The 17154-nt window shown below is 41.0% G+C and overlaps 1 protein-coding gene across 7 annotated transcripts in view; it reads right to left on the bottom strand.

Moving 5' to 3' along the window:
* Positions 1–17154, bottom strand: part of PRKAG2 (protein kinase AMP-activated non-catalytic subunit gamma 2) — a 568070-nt gene that overhangs the window by 22773 nt on the left and 528143 nt on the right. For all 7 annotated transcript variants that reach the window (XR_007772607.1, XM_050940419.1, XM_050940417.1 and 4 more), the window contains 2 exons: positions 9136–9181; positions 1180–1234 (listed from right to left, as the gene is read on the bottom strand). Coding sequence is in view for 6 of the 7 variants with exons in the window: in XM_050940419.1 (XP_050796376.1) it covers positions 1180–1234; positions 9136–9181 (101 nt within the window). In the remaining variant the exon portion in view is untranslated. The remainder of the gene's footprint in view (positions 1–1179; positions 1235–9135; positions 9182–17154) is intronic.

The following is a 17154-nucleotide window of genomic DNA, read 5'->3' on the forward strand; positions in this document are numbered from 1 at the left end:
GATTAAACATATGCCACAGAGATGATTGGGGGGTGGGACAAATGTTAGAGGGCAGTAACACTGATTGAATTTGAAATAGTGACCAAGAGAGGAGAGGGTGTATGATATTAACAATCCCCTGAACATAAGAACAGACATACTGGGTCAGACCAAAGGTCCATTCAGCCCAGTATCCTGTCTTCTGACAGTGGCCAATGCCAAGTGCCCTAGAGGGAATGAACAGAACAGGTAATCAAGTGACACCATCCCTGCCCATCCTGGCTAATAACCGTTGATGGACCTATCCTCCATGAACTTATCTAGTTCTTTTTTGAACCCTGTTATAACTGAATAATCTAGTCTTAGGCTATGTCTATACTACAGCCGGAAGTCTACTGGAGAGTGTCTCCCATCAACCTAGCGCAGTGTAGACTCCGCAGTAAGTCGACCTAAGCTACATTGACTCCAGCTACGTTATTCACATAGTTGGAGTAGCGCAACTTAGGTCGACTTACTGCGATAGTGTAGACATAGCCTTACTCTTCTTGAAAACTGGAAGCACAGTAGGAAATAGAAAATGTTAGTTTGACTGCAAGAAAAATAACTGATTATCAACTGTAATAATTTGAGACAAGACATTACTCATTTTTAATGTAAGGTTAACCCTTGAAGTACTGACATTTCCCAGACTGTTGGAACAAATGCTTAGGACATAGCTCCAAAAAGTTTGTATATTGATTAACACTTCTTGCATCAGTAGCATGTATTTATCAGAGTAACACTTACAGACAAATTATTTTCCTTGATAATTAGGATTTGTGAAGTGAAGTGATGTACGTAAGAATCATCTTCCCTATAGTATTTGTTTTCTCTGCTCTGATAGGTATACAAATTAAAAAGCAGTCATGTCATCGGCCCCATCCCCTTCCTGACAAGTGCACTGAAGGGAATTAAACATGGGGTTTGTGGCAAGCTCGCAAGTTGCTGCAATGCTACAAGATATCCTACTGGACTCAACGCTGATTTTTGAGCATTCTTCCTTTGAGTCACTTGAATAAAAACATGCAAAGAGTCTTTCCATTCTTCGTTATCTTACTCTAGTTCACAAATTAAAATCCTGTTTCTCTTTAACGTAGATAAAGAAATCCCTAGTACTAAATTCCATGATCAGCACAATTTAAAAGCAAGCAACAAACTTACCTTGCATCCGGGGAGATGTTCACTAAAGGCTTAAAAGTTTCTTGTAAATAAAGCTCTGTATTAAAAAAAACCAAATATTTTAAAAAGTCAATGTTTTAGCTACAAGGAAGTGGACAATTACTATAATGTGTATAACAACTCCCTGCTATAAAATTAAACGGATAAGAAGTTACAAAGGCTCACAATCAGACAAACATCTAGAATTCTTTTTTAACGTTAAATAAATGTGCAGGGGTACTTTTGACAGTGAGCCCTCTACACTGAAGTTAAAGGGACAATCAGCAAAGGCATCTATAGGAATTATTTAATCAAGAATTAAAGTAATGAAAAATAAGAGTATCACCACTAGGTGTCATCATAGCAATACAAAACATCATGAGGAGAAGATTCATCCATTGGATAAAGGCTTACAGTAACTGTGCTTCTTAGATGTGCTGTCTATATCGCTATATTTTTGATTCTTGGTCCACATGTTTTGGCCAGTAGACCTGATGTCACCCAGAAAATCTAAACTAGCTAACTGGTAACAAAATCGTAATACCATCTGAGATCAATTTAGATTGCCTTTAAGATGAATTGACCTGGCTCATCTTTCTCTTGGCAGAGACAACGAAAAAATGTAGGTAAGACCCTAGATGACCGTTCTATACAGATAAAATGAGAGAGCCCTCCATACACCTAAAGAGTTGAATCTTGCTTACCTTTGTTGGAATGTAGTTCAGGGAAGAACATTGATAGGATAAGAGCAAGTTTGAAGCCACTTTGGGGAGAAATTGTGGCCTCGAGAACAAGCCTCTTTCCATGATAATCAGCCAGCCAGCATCCAGGCTCTGAGACAGAGAGGCTGGGTCTAGATGCTAGTTGTTTTGGGGGGGGGGGGGGAGAGGGAAGAGGATAGAGGGGGGAAAAAAAACAGATGGACGGACAGACTACATCTGGACTAATTGGCAATGTTAAAAGGAGACAGAATTGAAAATCTTATGAGGTATCAGAATTGCCTGGGCCAAGCTGATGCTATCAGGATCATTACTGCAGACTCTTGTTTTAGAGTAGCAGCTGTGTTAGTCTGTATCCGCAAAAAGAACAGGAGTACTTGTGGCACCTTAGAGAGTAACAAATTTATTTGAGCATAAGCTTTCGTGGGCTACAGCCCACTTTTTCGGATGCATGGAATGGAACATATATTGAGGAGAGAGATATACACACATACAGAGAGCATTAAAAGGTGGAAGTTGCCCTACCAACTCTACAAGGCCAATTAAGAAAGGGGAAAAAAAAACAACAACAACAACAACAACAACGTTTGAAGTGATAATCAAGATAGCCCAGTACAGACAGTTTGATAAGAAGTGTGAGAATACTTACAAGGGGAGATAGATTCAATGGCTCAGTCATTGCAGACACTGAATCTCTCCCCCCTTGTAAGTACTCTCACACTTCTTATCAAACTGTCTGTACTGGGCTCTCTTGATTATCACTTCAAACATTTTTTTTTCCCCTTACTTAATTGGCCTCTTAGAGTTGGTAGGGCAACTCCCACCTTTTCATGCTCTCTGTATGTGTATGTATACATCTCTCTCTCCTCAATATATGTTCCATTCCATGCATCCAAAGAAGTGGGCTGTAGCCCACGAAAGCTTATGCTCAAATGAATTTGTTAGTCTCTAAGGTGCCACAAGTACTCCTACTCTTGTTTTAGTTTCTTTAAAACCCTCAGTATCAGAGTATACACATACATCAGACCTGGGATCCACAAAATGAGGATTGTGTCTGAGTGTGGTCCCAGGTTCAGGCCCCTCAAAGCAACAGGTGGCACATCTCCTGTTTGTGCTGGTGGTAAACAAATTCATGTGTGGGTAACCCCACCTGTGAAAGACTGAATTATAAAGAGTCTTACTCATGGTTTTCTGAAAACTGCCCGCTCATGTGATCTGGCTAGTGTGTTCTGTAGTCCTGGAAGGTGAGCAACTATCAGAGTGATCTGATGATGGATGCACCAAGTCCACAAGCAGACTAATTCCTGACAAGAAAGATGATTGTGCTCCTCCTTGCCTGCTCACATACAATGCTGGGTGTGGTTTTGTCTCTCACCCTCTACACCATTCTGCCTTGGATCAGAGGAAAACACTACACAAGCTAAACACATTGCTGCAAGTTCTAATATATTTCTGAGAAGAAAAAAGACTCCTTTGCGGATCACAAACCTGGAGCTTCATGTTGTCTAGATGTGCTCCCCAGCTAAGGATGAAGGAGTTTGTCACTACTGTTTTGAAGACAGAAGTGGAGAAAATAAAATACTTCTGCATACATGATTGGGATTATTGCATCAACTGGAAATAATAGGGCTCAAGGAATATGAACTGGCACATTGATAAGATGCTTGCTCAGGATACATATTTATTTACTTTCATTGTATGAAAAAGTGGCTGAAGTAAAGTCTGGTACGTGGTATGACCAATGTGCATGAAGCCACACGAACTATCAACCTTAGACAATCTGGCCTGAGGTAAGTATGCCCTACCTGTCATGGAGTTTAGCAGTGTCACAATAAGTTGTATTTTCTGGGTCAGCACCAAAGATGACTTTTCCTTATTGATCTTGAGTTACAAGGTGGCAAAGAGTTGTAGGATGTGATGAATGACATCTTACCTGTTGACATGAGCTCCCCCAAACAAGCCGGTCATTCAGTCAGGAACAAACTTTTATGTCTCCTTATGTACGCTGCCATTTTATCCAAACTTTCTGTGAAAACATTTGGGGCTGTTGATAACCCAAACAGAAAGACTCCGAACTGGAAACGTGAGCTCCCCAGTAGGACTCTCAGGAGCTTGTGTGGGCTAAGTGGATTAAAGCATGGCAATATGCATCTTGAAGGTACCGACTCTAGGAATGGGATTACTGAGACGGGGTTGCCATTTTGAACTTGCCTCTGTGAATGAATCTGAGTTTCCTTGAACTGAGCAGCATCCTATTTTTCAGTTCAAGGAAAAAGGAACAAGAAAAAAAAAAAGAAACTTTCCCTCCTTTATTGAAGAGGCACATCTATTGCTCCCAAAGTAGGACATATCCTGATGTAATTCTCTTCTTAGAGGGATCACTGAAAAAGGGATGGGGAATGTGGATGGAGGCCTGGAAACATCTAAAATGCAACCTAATATCCAACCTCTACAATTTCCAGGATCCAAGAGTATGAGGCAATATTAGTCCAAGCTTCCCAAAAAAGAAAATAAGCTGTGTCCAAATGAGATAGGGAAAAGGGATGTAGTTTTGGGAAACTCTCAGCTAACCATCAAACAAACACTGCTGCCCCTAAGGAAGAATGCAGGTAATCTGTGTATTCTTTGTTTCTTTCTCAGTGGTTCTTACAGTCTTTAGTATAGAGGCTAAAAGGGGGGCAGAAGGAACCTGCCTTGAATAGGGCTGCTAAGTTTCTTTTCTTCAGGATTGTAAGGTGTAGAAACCCAAGAACCCAAGTGTAGCCTGGGAGTCCTCTGATGACCACAACGCATCATCCGCTTTCTGCTGAATAGATCACAACCCTTAAGAAGGTTTCCTATCGCAGTCTGTATTTCTTTGAGAATCTGTGAGGATGGTATTCAAAATGCCCGCACCTCATTGTTATAGATGTTACCATCAATCTTGCACAGTGTCTGAGGATAGTCCTGGTACCTTCTCTCTACCTTTTTTAGATTTCAGTGGAACAGAGGCAGGAGTCTGCCTTAAGCACTGTGCAAGTTATAAAGAGTCCTTCGCTGAGTGGCATAGACAGTCTGTCTGGCATTCAGGTGCACAGATGTGTAACTGTTTAGGGAATGTCTCTTGCACTAACTCAGCTGTAATGCCCAACGGCTCTGCCATCTGACAGAGGAGGTCTTGAAAAGCCTTAAAGAGTCCTGTGGCACCTTATAGACTGACAGACTTATTGGAACATGAGCTTTCATGGGTGAATACCCACTTCGTCGGATGCATGTAGTGGAAATTTCCAGAGGCAGGTATGAATATGCAAGCAAGAATCAGGCTAGAGATAATGAGGTTAGTTCAATCAGGGAGGATGAGGCCCTCTTCTAGCAGCTGAAGTGTGAAAACCAAGAGAGGAGAAACTGGTTTTGTAGTTGGCTAGCCATTCACAGTCTTTGTTTAATCCTGAGCTAATGGTGTCAAATTTGCAGATGAACTGAAGTTCAGCAGTTTCTCTTTGAAGTCTGGTCCTGAAGTTTTTTTGCTGCAGGATGGCTGCCTTTAAATCTGCTATTGTGTGTGCAGGGAGATTGAAGTGTTCTCCTACAGGTTTTTGTATATTGCCATTCCTAATATCTGATTTGTGTCCATTTATCCTTTTACGTAGGGACTGTCCAGTTTGACCTATGTACATAGAGGGGCACTGCTAGCATATTACACTGGTGGACGTGCAGGTGAATGAGCTGGTGATGGTGTGGCTGATCTGGTTAGCTCCTGTGATGGTGTCGCTGGTGTAGATATGTGGGCAGAGTTGGCATCGAGGTTTGTTCCTAAGTTAGAGTTACTATGGTGCGGTGTGTAGTTACTGGTGAGACTATGTTTCAGGTTGGCGGGTTGTCTGTGGGCAAGGACTGGCCTGCCACCCAAGGCCTGTGAAAGTGAGGGATCATTGTCCAGGATGGGTTGTAGATCCCTGATGATGCGTTGGAGAGGTTTTAGCTGGGGACTGTATGTGATGGCCAGTGGAGTTCTGTTAGTTTCTTTCTTGGGCTTGTCTTGCAGCAGGAGGCTTCCGGGTACACGTCTGGCTCTGGTGATCTTTTTCCTTATTACTTCATGCAAGTATCGTAGTTTTGAGAATGCTTGGTGAAGATTTTGTAGGTGTTGGTCTCTGTCTGAGGGGTTGGAGCAAGTGCAGTTGTACCTCAGTGCTTGGCTGTAGACAATGGATTGTGTGGTGTGTCCGGGATGGAAGCTGGAGGCATGAAGGTACGCATAGCGGTTGGTGGGTTTTTCGATACAGGGTGGTGTTAACATGACCGTCACTTATTTGCACCGTGGTGTCTAGGAAGTAGACCTCCTGTGTAGATTGGTCCAGGCTGAGGTTAATGGTGGGGTGGAAGCTGCTGAAATCGTGGTGGAATTTTTCCAGAGTCTCCTTCTCATGTGTCCAGATGATGAAGATGTCATCAATGTAGCGTAGGTAGAGAAGGGGCGTGACTGGACGAGAGCTGAGGAAGCATTGTTACAGGTCAGCCATAAAAATGTTGGCATATTGTGGGGCCACGTGGGTGCCCACAGCGGTGCCACTGGTCTGGAGGTATATATTGTCATCAAATTTGAAATAGTTGTGCGTGAAGTCACAGAGCCCAGCAACCAGTTGTGCTATGGCATCATCACCCACGAAAGCTCATGCTCCAATACGTCTGTTAGTCTATAAGGTGCCACAGGACTCTTTGCTGCTTTTACAGATCCAGACTAACATGGCTACCCCCCCTGATACTTGAAAAGCCTTGTAGTTGTTGGAGTGATGGAGCAGATGGGACCATAGCTTTGTCAGGGGATGACAATGAAATGGCAGCGGGGCAAGTTCAGCTGACTGATGATTTTTTCCATCAGAAACTTGTAATAGTTGAGGATCAGCAAGTGACATCTAGGATTGCTAATGCTGTTGGACCTTCAGGAGGGAGATAGGCCCTGGAGAGGGCAGAGGAAGGTTTTCTGGTGTGATGGAAGCCCCATAGTGCCCACAATGGCCATGAATGACAGCTATAAGCAAAATGAGTTGAGGGCCACAGGGAAGGTACCAGGTTCCCTCCTTATATCCCCTATATCGACTAGGGTAAATGTTGAGCCTTGGACTCCTTATTAGATGTAGAAGGGTCAGATAAGAGAGATTTTGGAGTATGTGAATGAACCCTCCCCAGTGCGGTCTGAAGTGGATAAGAAAGAACAATTTTCTTCCAATAGTGGAGCTGATTTGGCAGGGATCCCAGGTCCTGATCTAGGAAAATCTTTAGATGATACAGAAGAAGACCTACTCAGTACTGAGGAAATGGCAGTGGTGCGTACAGATAAGGGAATGTCCACAACCAAAGGTAACAACTGTGACTCAGGGAGGGCAGACAAAAGTAGATTCCCCCTTCTCCCCTTGCTTCCCACCCACCCCAAAATACAGTGAATGTCTGTCTCAAGACTGTTGGTACCGTGAGCAACAATTTTGAAAGTTTGGAAGTCACTGGTACAGGAACAGTAAAAGCCTTGATGTCAGTACTGGGCGTCCCAAAGGCAGTGCCATTCAGTGCATACTGGAGACTGCTTTGAGGGTGCTCCTTATTTGGTACAGGTGTATGGAGTCTATCTGGGTGACAGAGGATCCCAACTCCAGCTTTGTACCAGGAAGGCTGAGGTGATTTATGCCTTTTCTTGTTGCCAGGTTCCTAACACCTGTATATATGCTCTTTAGAATAGTGGTGCTGTATCCTACCAAATCAGTCATTGAAGAGGACTCGGTAATAATAGCAGAAGAAGAATGCTTCAGAAGAGGAGGAGTTCTAGAGCTGGCCATAATGTCCACACTTATCGGGTACTTCTGGTGGAAGACTGCTCAGATCTGGGTAAATTTCGTTTACCTGGATCAGAGGCAGGTCTCATTGATTTCTCCAGCAGATAAAGTTTTAGGTGAGTCTCTATTGCCTTTTCAGTGTGTTTAGAAAATGATTGACAAACAGTGCATGTGTCAGTAATATGCCCCTCACTCAGGCATAACAGGGATCTTGTATGTCCATCGAAGGACATAGCCACCTCACAAAATGGACAATATTTGCACCACAGATATTTTTGCTCAACCATAAGGGCTGTAGCTTGGTACCAGGCAATGAAAAGCCCTACTACCCAGAACAGAAGCCTATTAAAACCTATCTATCCTAAATACCAAGACCTATACTAAGAAGATAACTATTTACATAATTTTTTTTAAAGCTTGCAAGAGAAACTACGAGCAGTGTCACTCTTCCTCACAGCCCTGGGTGAGTGGTAAGGAGGAACTCAGGCTCAGCTGGCCCCAACATGCTAATCTTGAGTGCACATGCACCAAGAGTGGATTTTATATTAAGATTTATATGAAACAAACACTAAGAATTTTTAGCTGGTGATTTTTAAAATTGGTAACTTAGTCTTCTAAAGTTAATCAACTTATCTGATTTTCAATTTTTTGCTTAACTCTTAACTCAGCATGAACTGATGATAAAATGTTGTATGACAATCATCTCTCTACAACATCATTAAATGTTAGCTTAGAAAAAAAGAGAATGGTAAGTTGTCATTTTTAAAAGGTAACTAGCTCATGGCTATAAAATATATTTGAAACTACTACCACAATTTGTTAACATAAAACTGGAAAAAGCAACCAACCAACGGCTACATTCCACAAACTGTGTTCAAAACAGTAGGAGAGATTTTAAAAACTGTAGGCAATTGGAGAGCGTTTATATTTAGGAACAGTTCATTAAGTGACATGAAGTTAAACAAAGTCCTTCTCAAGCTCTCACACGATGATTAGTTGTAGCTCATGATGTGACCGTCAAGTGAACACTAAGAGTTTTCAAAGCAGGATACTGTAATATTGATTGTGAAGGTGTTATTGGGAGAAGGAACAGTATATAAACCCACCAAGATCCAAACAAGTTAGTTTAAGATTTACTCATCCTATAAAAGACACTTCTGTTTTAAAACAAAAATGACTTCTGTGAAAGTCAGTCTGAAAACAGGACCTTTGTTTTACTAGAGTTTATTATTACCACCACCACCACCGACAGGATTATTATTTCAAGTGCAAAAATAAGCAGTGTGAGCAAATAGACTAACTCTAAATATTTCTTGTTTTTGTTCAAGTATCTTACTAAGAGAGAGATTAAGTATATGAATAACCAAAATTTTCAGAGATAATTTTAAGTTTCCTTAACAGGCATCAATGAATCTTAATAGAAATGTTCTCACCCCTCCACGTTTCAATCTTGTGCTCCTCCAATTCATAGATCTGAACCTACAATGAAAACATGAAAGTCTATAATGCGTAAAACATTGTCCAATCCCAACCAAAAGAATGTTAGGTTTTAACAATAACTTTCAGATCCGAATTATTTCCTTACGTTTTACTGCAGATTCACTACTGCATAAAGTCAAAGTTGGTCACAATTCTTGAAATATATGGGCCCAGTGAAGAGCAGAACTTACTGGCACTAAACATAGAGGAAGCAAGAGCAACACTTCCCAGTGCTAGGTTTAAAGACATATACCAAGTAATTATAGCATATTGTATCTTAGAAAAAAGTGCACAAGCCCCCCAGTTTTAAAAAACTCCTTGCAGGCCACTTTTAAAGGAAGATTGATGAACAGTGTTTATCTGTATTAAGTCATTGACAAGACCCAGTAATGATGGATAAAACTGTGAATTACAAAAACTGAGGTAAAAACAATGAGGAATCCTTGTGGCACCTTAGAGACTAACAAATTTATTTGGGCATAAGCTTTCGTGGGCTGAAACCCACTTCATCAGATGCTTGGAGTGAAAAATACAGTAGGCAGGTGTGTGTTTATATATAAAACAGCACATGAAAAGATGGGAGTTGCCTTACCAACTGGGGGATCAGTGCTAATGAGGCCAATTCAATCAAAGTTGGGAATAGGCCACTTCCATCTTGATTGAATTGGCCTCATTAGCACTGACCCCTCCACTTGGTAAGACAACTCCCATCTTTTCATGTGCTATAAAATTATATTACACACACACACACACACACACACACACACACACACACACCTGCCTACTGTATTTTTCACTCCCTGCATCTGATGAAGCGGGTTTCAGCCCACGAAAGCGTATGCCCAAATAAATTTGTTAGTCTAAGGTGCCACAAGGATTCCTCGTTTTTGCTGATACAGACTAATACGGCTACCCCTCTTAAAACTGATGTAAATGCTTTTTCCTCTTTGTGACAGTACTGACCCAGCACTCTACTGAGCTAATGAACTATTGCCCCTGGAGTCGACTTAATTGGGAGATGGGTGCAGGAGGCTGACAAGCTAATGAGAACAATGAACCCATGAGCTGGGAAAAGTTAACAGATAGCTTCCCCTTTGCACTTCCTTGCTAACAGGAGTCTGGGGATACTGGATCTTTCCCTCTCCCTCCACAGAAAGTGGGCTAAGGGGCAAGTTTATGTGCCTTTATATATTGCTGCACAAGGCTGTAGTGACGAACTGGTGGAGGGGACATAATGAATAACATTGCTGCTAATAATCTTAGAAAGCATCCAGACTCTGTGTGTGGTGGTCCAAAAGGCAGAGAAGGTAGTCTTGTTATACCCCTAAAGGAATAACTGGGGACGTGGCTGAATTTTTATTCTGTAAGACTTCATTTCCCCGTGCACAAAACAGAAAGCATGAAGATAACATTATGAGTTTTCAACCACAACTGGTGCTTTGTTCTCATTATTAAAACCTACAGAAGACCACATTTTTGCCCTCCCCAGCCTCTGTCACACTGCCTAATTTCTTGTTGCTCAAATGGCAGCCTCCTACAGCTCTGGCTCCAGACATCATTATATGACCTTCCCAAGGTTGTTAGTGGCCTTCTGCAATTCACTGACAGTTTCCTGAATATACTTTTAGCAGCTTTGTCTTGTGAACTAATTATTGCTATGTCATTATTACCACCTTTAGAAAACCTAGACATGTCTAGACATGTTAGTTTGATGCTCAATAACAGCTACTGCCCTGGCTCTACTCTGGGCCAAGGTGCCCTCACCCCTCTCATGAATCATCTTCAGGTATTTCTGAGGCTTTAGTATTTAGAGGCATAGGGCAAATTAGGATAGTTCATCTACTAAATTAAACCACTAAACTGCTAGGGGCCACCCTCAAACATGATCATTCCTGCAATCGACATCCCTTGAAATGTGCCAGAAGATGCTGACTAGGTTGACACAGTCACTAGATTACCTAAAGCAGGGGTTGGCAACCTCTGGCACACGGCTCGCCAGGGTAAGCACCCTGGCTGGCTGGGCTAGTTTGTTTACCTGCCGCGTCTGCAGGTCCAGGGGACTGCGGCTTCCACTGGCTGTGGTTCGCTGTTCCAGGCCAATGGGGGCGGAGGGAAGCGTGATGGGCAAGGGATGCACTGGCCCTGGCTTCCCGCCACCCCCATTGGCCTGGGATGGGGGACCACAGCCAGTGGAAGCCACGGTCTGCTGAACCTGCCGATGCAGCCGGTAAACAAACTGGCCCAGCCCAGAGGTTGCTGACCCCTGACCTAAAGGAACCATTTCTAGAAGCAATATAAAAGCAAGATATATATGTAAGTAAAAGAAACTGGTTTTCAGGGTACTTGCAAACAGCAAAACAGGTGAGATATTTTAGCTTGATTCAGTCTAGCTAAACCATCAGAAATCTTGTTAAAGGCTGATGAGATGAAGTTACACCTGTTATTATGACCACATTTTGAAGAGAATATTCATAAAGGATTAAAACCTGGCTCAGGATTCAGAATATAGTTTGACTTTCATTGACAGTTGCAGCAGATGGTAGGAATGCTTTGAGAAATAATAGGAATGTTTGTGGCAATGTAAAAGCCTTGAACTTTCTACAGATCCCTTGGCAATGGTGTTTTGATGCCTTTATGCAAAATAGAAATGCATTTATTTGAGGTAAAAACTCCACTAACTTTCCTAAAACGGTTTAAAGAGGTTATCCAATACTTGCACAGTGGCACATGTTGGGCTTTGGAGAAAATTCAAGTGGAATGTATGTAATTCACTTGTTGCATTAACACAGCAGCAGGAGAGGTTTTTATTGCCCTTAAAAATATACAAATCATAATGATTTTAAGATTGTCAAGCTTAATTTAAAGCAGTGAAGTAACTGCAGCTTCACAAAGTTAAGAGAATCAGAGTATTTTAATTTAAATTTACAGTTACACTGGATTTGCATTCAATTGCTACATAAAGAAAAATCATTAATTTAGGGGCAGATTCTGTAACCTTACTTATCTTGAGTCATACCTTGCTACATAAGTAGTCCCATTGACCTCAATGGGTTAACTTGTGCAAGTGCAATCCAGTAAGAATAAGGGTTGCATAGTCTGGTCCTAAGTGGTGTTAATTTTAAAAAAGACTGGTTTACAGTTATTTAGGAAAAAGATAAGATAATTTATTTTTACTAGAACAGGAGCACCACAATAGTAAAATATACACAGAGATTTAACAAGTATTCCTGCTCATTTTACTAGCCAAATTCTGCCACCTTCACTCTGGTTGACTAGTCCCTTACTATGCAAGTAGCTCCATTTTAAGTCTAGTCTATGGGACTACTTGTGGAATAGGGTGCTACATAATTTAAGTAAGGGGAGCAGAATTTGGCTCTCAGATAATATACTCCATGCAAAGAAACTGGTATTACCAAAAGCTGAGAATTAATATCACAGTATGGAAACTACTACTTCTCAATGTACAGTCCCTCCAAATTGTTCTACTCTTAAGTCACCAAGAAAAATTCTAGTTGTCAGTTTCTTAAAATGGTGACAGTAGCTCGTGTCAAACTCCTTGCAGCCAATACAATAAATAAAATGCCCTGTGTTAACTGCGAAATGGAAAGGGGTTGACCAGTTTTGCAAAACCTACTTCAATTGTGATTGTACCCAATTATTCCTTGTTATTTTGCAACAAGACAAAAAATGTGCGAGGTGTTTTTTTTCTTTTAAAGTAAACTAATCATTGATTTGGGCAATTGGGACCCAGCAGCAGCAAGAAAATGGCAAGCACATGAGTGTATATGTAAACAAGATAGCTAATGGGAGTTTTAAAACATAGCGAGCTCCAGTCAAACTGAATGTCTGGAACTGATTGTTTCAAATTACTTTAGCTGAGTTGTACCACAAACACAACAGACATCAGCACATATGTAACTCAGCTCCCATGTTTAGATGATAATACACATACAGCTGTATTAGTGAATTTTTCATATATCTGTGTCTCTTTACCAGGCAAACAGAAGCTCTCAGTGTGTACATGCCTTTTAGCGTATTCTCTGGGCTCTATGAAATAGCTATGAGCTGAAGAGCATCTTGTGTATTGGCTATACCTGTTCAGACCAATGTTCCATCTAGTCCACCATCCTGTCTTCCAACAATGGCCAGCACCAGATACTTCAGAGGGAATGAACAGAACAGAGCAATTATCAAGTGATACCTGCCCTGTCATCGACTCCCAGAATGTGGCAGAGGTTTAGGGACATCCAGAGCATGGAGTTGTGTCCTGATCATCGTGCTAAATAGCCATTAATAGACATATCCTCCATGAACTTACCTAATTCTTTTTTGAAGCCAGTTATATTTCTGGCCGTCACAACAGCCCTTGGCAATGGGTTCTACAGGTTGATTTTGCCTTGTATGAAGAAGTACTTCCTTATGTTAATTCAAAACCTGCTGCCTATTAATTTCATTAGGTGACCCCTGGTTCTCGTCTTATGTGAAGGGCTAAATAACACTTCCTTATTCATTTTCTCCACATCATACATGATTTTATAGACTTCCACCATATTCCCCCTTAGTCATCTCTTTTCCAAGATGAACAGTCCTAATTTTTAAAATCACTCCTCATATGGAAGTTACTCCATATCCCTAATCATTTGTGTTGCCTTTCTCCATACTTTTTCAATTTAATATATTTTTGTGAGATGTGGCAACCAAAACTGCACATAGTACTCAAGGTGTGGGCATACCATGAATTTATGTAGTGGCATTATAGTATTTACTGTCTTATTATTTATCCCTTTCCTAATGGTTCCTAACATTGTTAAGCTTTTTTGATTGTCACTGCTCACTGAGTAGATTTTTTCAGAGAAATATCCATAATGATTTCAAGATCTCTTTCTTAAGTGGTAATGGCTAATTTAGACCCCATCATTTTGTATAGTTGGGACTATAATTTTCCAATATGGATTACTCTGTATTTATCAGCACTGAATTTCATGTGCCATTTTGTTGCCCAGTCATCCAGTTTTGTGAGATCCCTTTGTAATTCTTTCCAGTCAGCTTTGGACTTAATTATCTTGACTAATTTTGTATCATCTGCAAACTTTGCCAACTCACCATTTATCCGTTTTTCCAGATCATTTATGAATACATTGAACAGCACTAGTCCCGATACGAGTCCTTGAGGGATCCTGCTATTTACATATCTCCACTGAAAACATGCTTTATTCCTACCCTTTGGTTCCTATTTTTTGACTAGTTACTGATGGAGGAGATATCCTTCCCTCTTATCCCTTGACTCCCACTTTGCTTAAGAGCCTTTGATGAAGACCTTGTCAAAGGCTTTCTGAAAGTCCAAGTACACTGTATGTACTGGATCACACTTAACCACATACTTGTTGATTCCCTCAAATAATTCTAATAGATTGATAAGCCATGATTTCCCTTTACAAAAGCAGTGTTGATTCTTCCCCACATATCGTGTCCATCTATGTCTGATAATTCTGTTCTTTGCTATGGTTTCAACTGATTTGCTTGGTACTCAAGTCAGACTTACTGGCCTGCAACTACCAGGCTCACCTCTGGCACCTTTTAAAAAAAATCCTTGTTATATTAGTTATCTGCTAGTCAACTGGTACTGAGGCTGGTTTAAAGCAATAGGTTACATACTACAATAAGTAGTTTTTCAATTTCTTGAGTTGCTTAAGAACTTTGGGTGACTACCATCTGGTCCTAGTGACTTATTACTGTTCAGTTTATCAATTTATTCCAAAACCTCCTCTACTGACACATCAATCTGGGACAGTTCCTCAAATCTGTCACCTAAAAAGAATGGCTCAGGTTTGGGAAATTGCCTTCACATCTTCTACAGTGAAGACTGATGCAAAGAATTCATTTAGCTTTTACACAAAAACATTGTCTTTCTTGAATGGTGCTTTAGCACCTTGGTCATCCAGTAATGCCACTACTGTTTGGCAGGCTTCCTGCTTATGATAAACTTTAAAAATTTTTGCAGAGAGTTCGTGTGTCATTTGCTAGTTGCTCTTCAAATTCTTTTTTTGCCATGCCTAACTATACTTTTACACTTGATTTGCCAGAGTTTATGTTCCTATTTTTTAAATAAAACAAAATAAATAAAGATAGATATCCTATCTCCTAGAACTGGAAGGGACCTTGAAAGGTCATTGAGTCCAGCCCCCTGCTTTCACTAGCAGGGCCAAGTACTGATTTTTTGGCCCAGATCCCTCAGTGGCCCCCTCAAGGATTGAACTCACAACCCTGGGTTTAGCAGGCCAATGTTCAAAGCACTGAGCTATCCCTTCCCTCCTCTTTTGACCTTTAACTGCCTTTTATGCTATTGTTTAGCTGTGGAGACTTTTTTTGGTCCTCTTACTGCTTTTTTTATTTGGGGTACACATAGTTTGAGCCTCTATTATGGTACAGGTTGCATGCCTTTCACTCCTGTGACTTTTCTTTTTAATTTCCATTTCTAGTCTCCTCATTTTTATATACTTCCCCTTTCTGAAGTTAAATGCTACTGTGGTGGATTTCTCTGGTACTCTCCTACAAGGATGTTACATTTATTTACATTATGATTGCTATTATTGAGTGCTTCAGCTACATTCAACTCTTGGACCAGATCATGAGTGCCACTTAGGACTAAATCAAGAATCGCCTCTCCCCTGGTGAGTTTCAGGACTAGCTGCTCCATGAAGCAGTCATTAATAGGGTCTAGAAATTTTCTCTATGCATCCCATCCTGAGGTGACATGTTCCCAGTCAAAATGGGGACAACTGAAATCCCCCTTTCTTATTCAGGCTTCTGTTTTTGTAATCTCCCTGAGCGTTTCACAAATCACTGACACCATTCTGGTCAGGTGGTCAGTAGTACACTTCTACTGCTATACTCCTAATATTCAAGCATGGAATTTCTGTCCATAGAGATTCTATGGTACTGTTTGATTCATTTAAGATTTTTACCTTATTTGACTCTATACTTTCTTTCATATATAATGCAACTCCCCCACCCGTGTGACCTTTTCTGTCATTCCTATATATTTTGTACCGTGGTATTACCAAATCCCATTGATTATCATTGTTCTACCAAATTTCTGTGATGCCTATTATACCAATATCCTCATTTAATACCAGGCACTCAAGTTCACCCATTTTAGTATTTAGACTTCTTGCATTGTATATAAGCACTTATAAAATTTGTCCATATTAGTTGTCTGTTTTCATGTGATGCGATGTAATGTAATGGGACTTTTTTTCATTTGACTGTTTATCAACTTCTATCCTCTCTTCTTTACTAGACTAGGTAGATAGAATAAATCCTCTCCTAAGGCATGTTTCTGTCTGATCTGTGTGGGCCTCTACGTCGGTCTGCTTTCCCTCAGCCCTTAGTTTAAAGACACTTCTAAGTCCTTTTTACTTTTACATGCCAGCAATCTAGTTCCATTTTGCTTCAGGTGGAGTCCATCCTTCCTGTGTAAGCTCCTCCCCAAAAATTTCACCCAGTTCCTAATAAACCTAAATCCCTGCTGCAAATACCACTGTCTCATCCACACATCGAGACCCTGTAGTTCTGCCTGTCTAAAATGGCCCTAGGCATGAAACTATAAGTATTTCAGAGAATGCTGCCAGGGAGGTCCTGGACTTCAGTCTCTTACCTAGCAACCTAAAATTGGCCTCCAGGACCTCTCTTCTACCTTCCCCTATGGCACTGATACCTATGTATATCATGATCGCTGGCTCCTCTCCAGCACTACATGTAAGTCTGTCTAGATGTCTCAAGAGGTCTGCAACCTTTGCATCTGGCAGGCCATTTACCATGTACTTCTTCCAGTCACCACAAACTCAACTATTTCTAATAACGGAATCCTCCATTACAATTACCTATTTCTTCCTAATAACAGGGGTCCTTGCGCCTTGAGAGGTATCCTTAGTGAGAGAGGATACTATGACATCATCCGGAAGAAGGGTCCC

Source organism: Gopherus flavomarginatus, chromosome 2 (genome assembly GCF_025201925.1).
Source record: "Gopherus flavomarginatus isolate rGopFla2 chromosome 2, rGopFla2.mat.asm, whole genome shotgun sequence".
NCBI lineage: Eukaryota > Metazoa > Chordata > Testudines > Testudinidae > Gopherus > Gopherus flavomarginatus.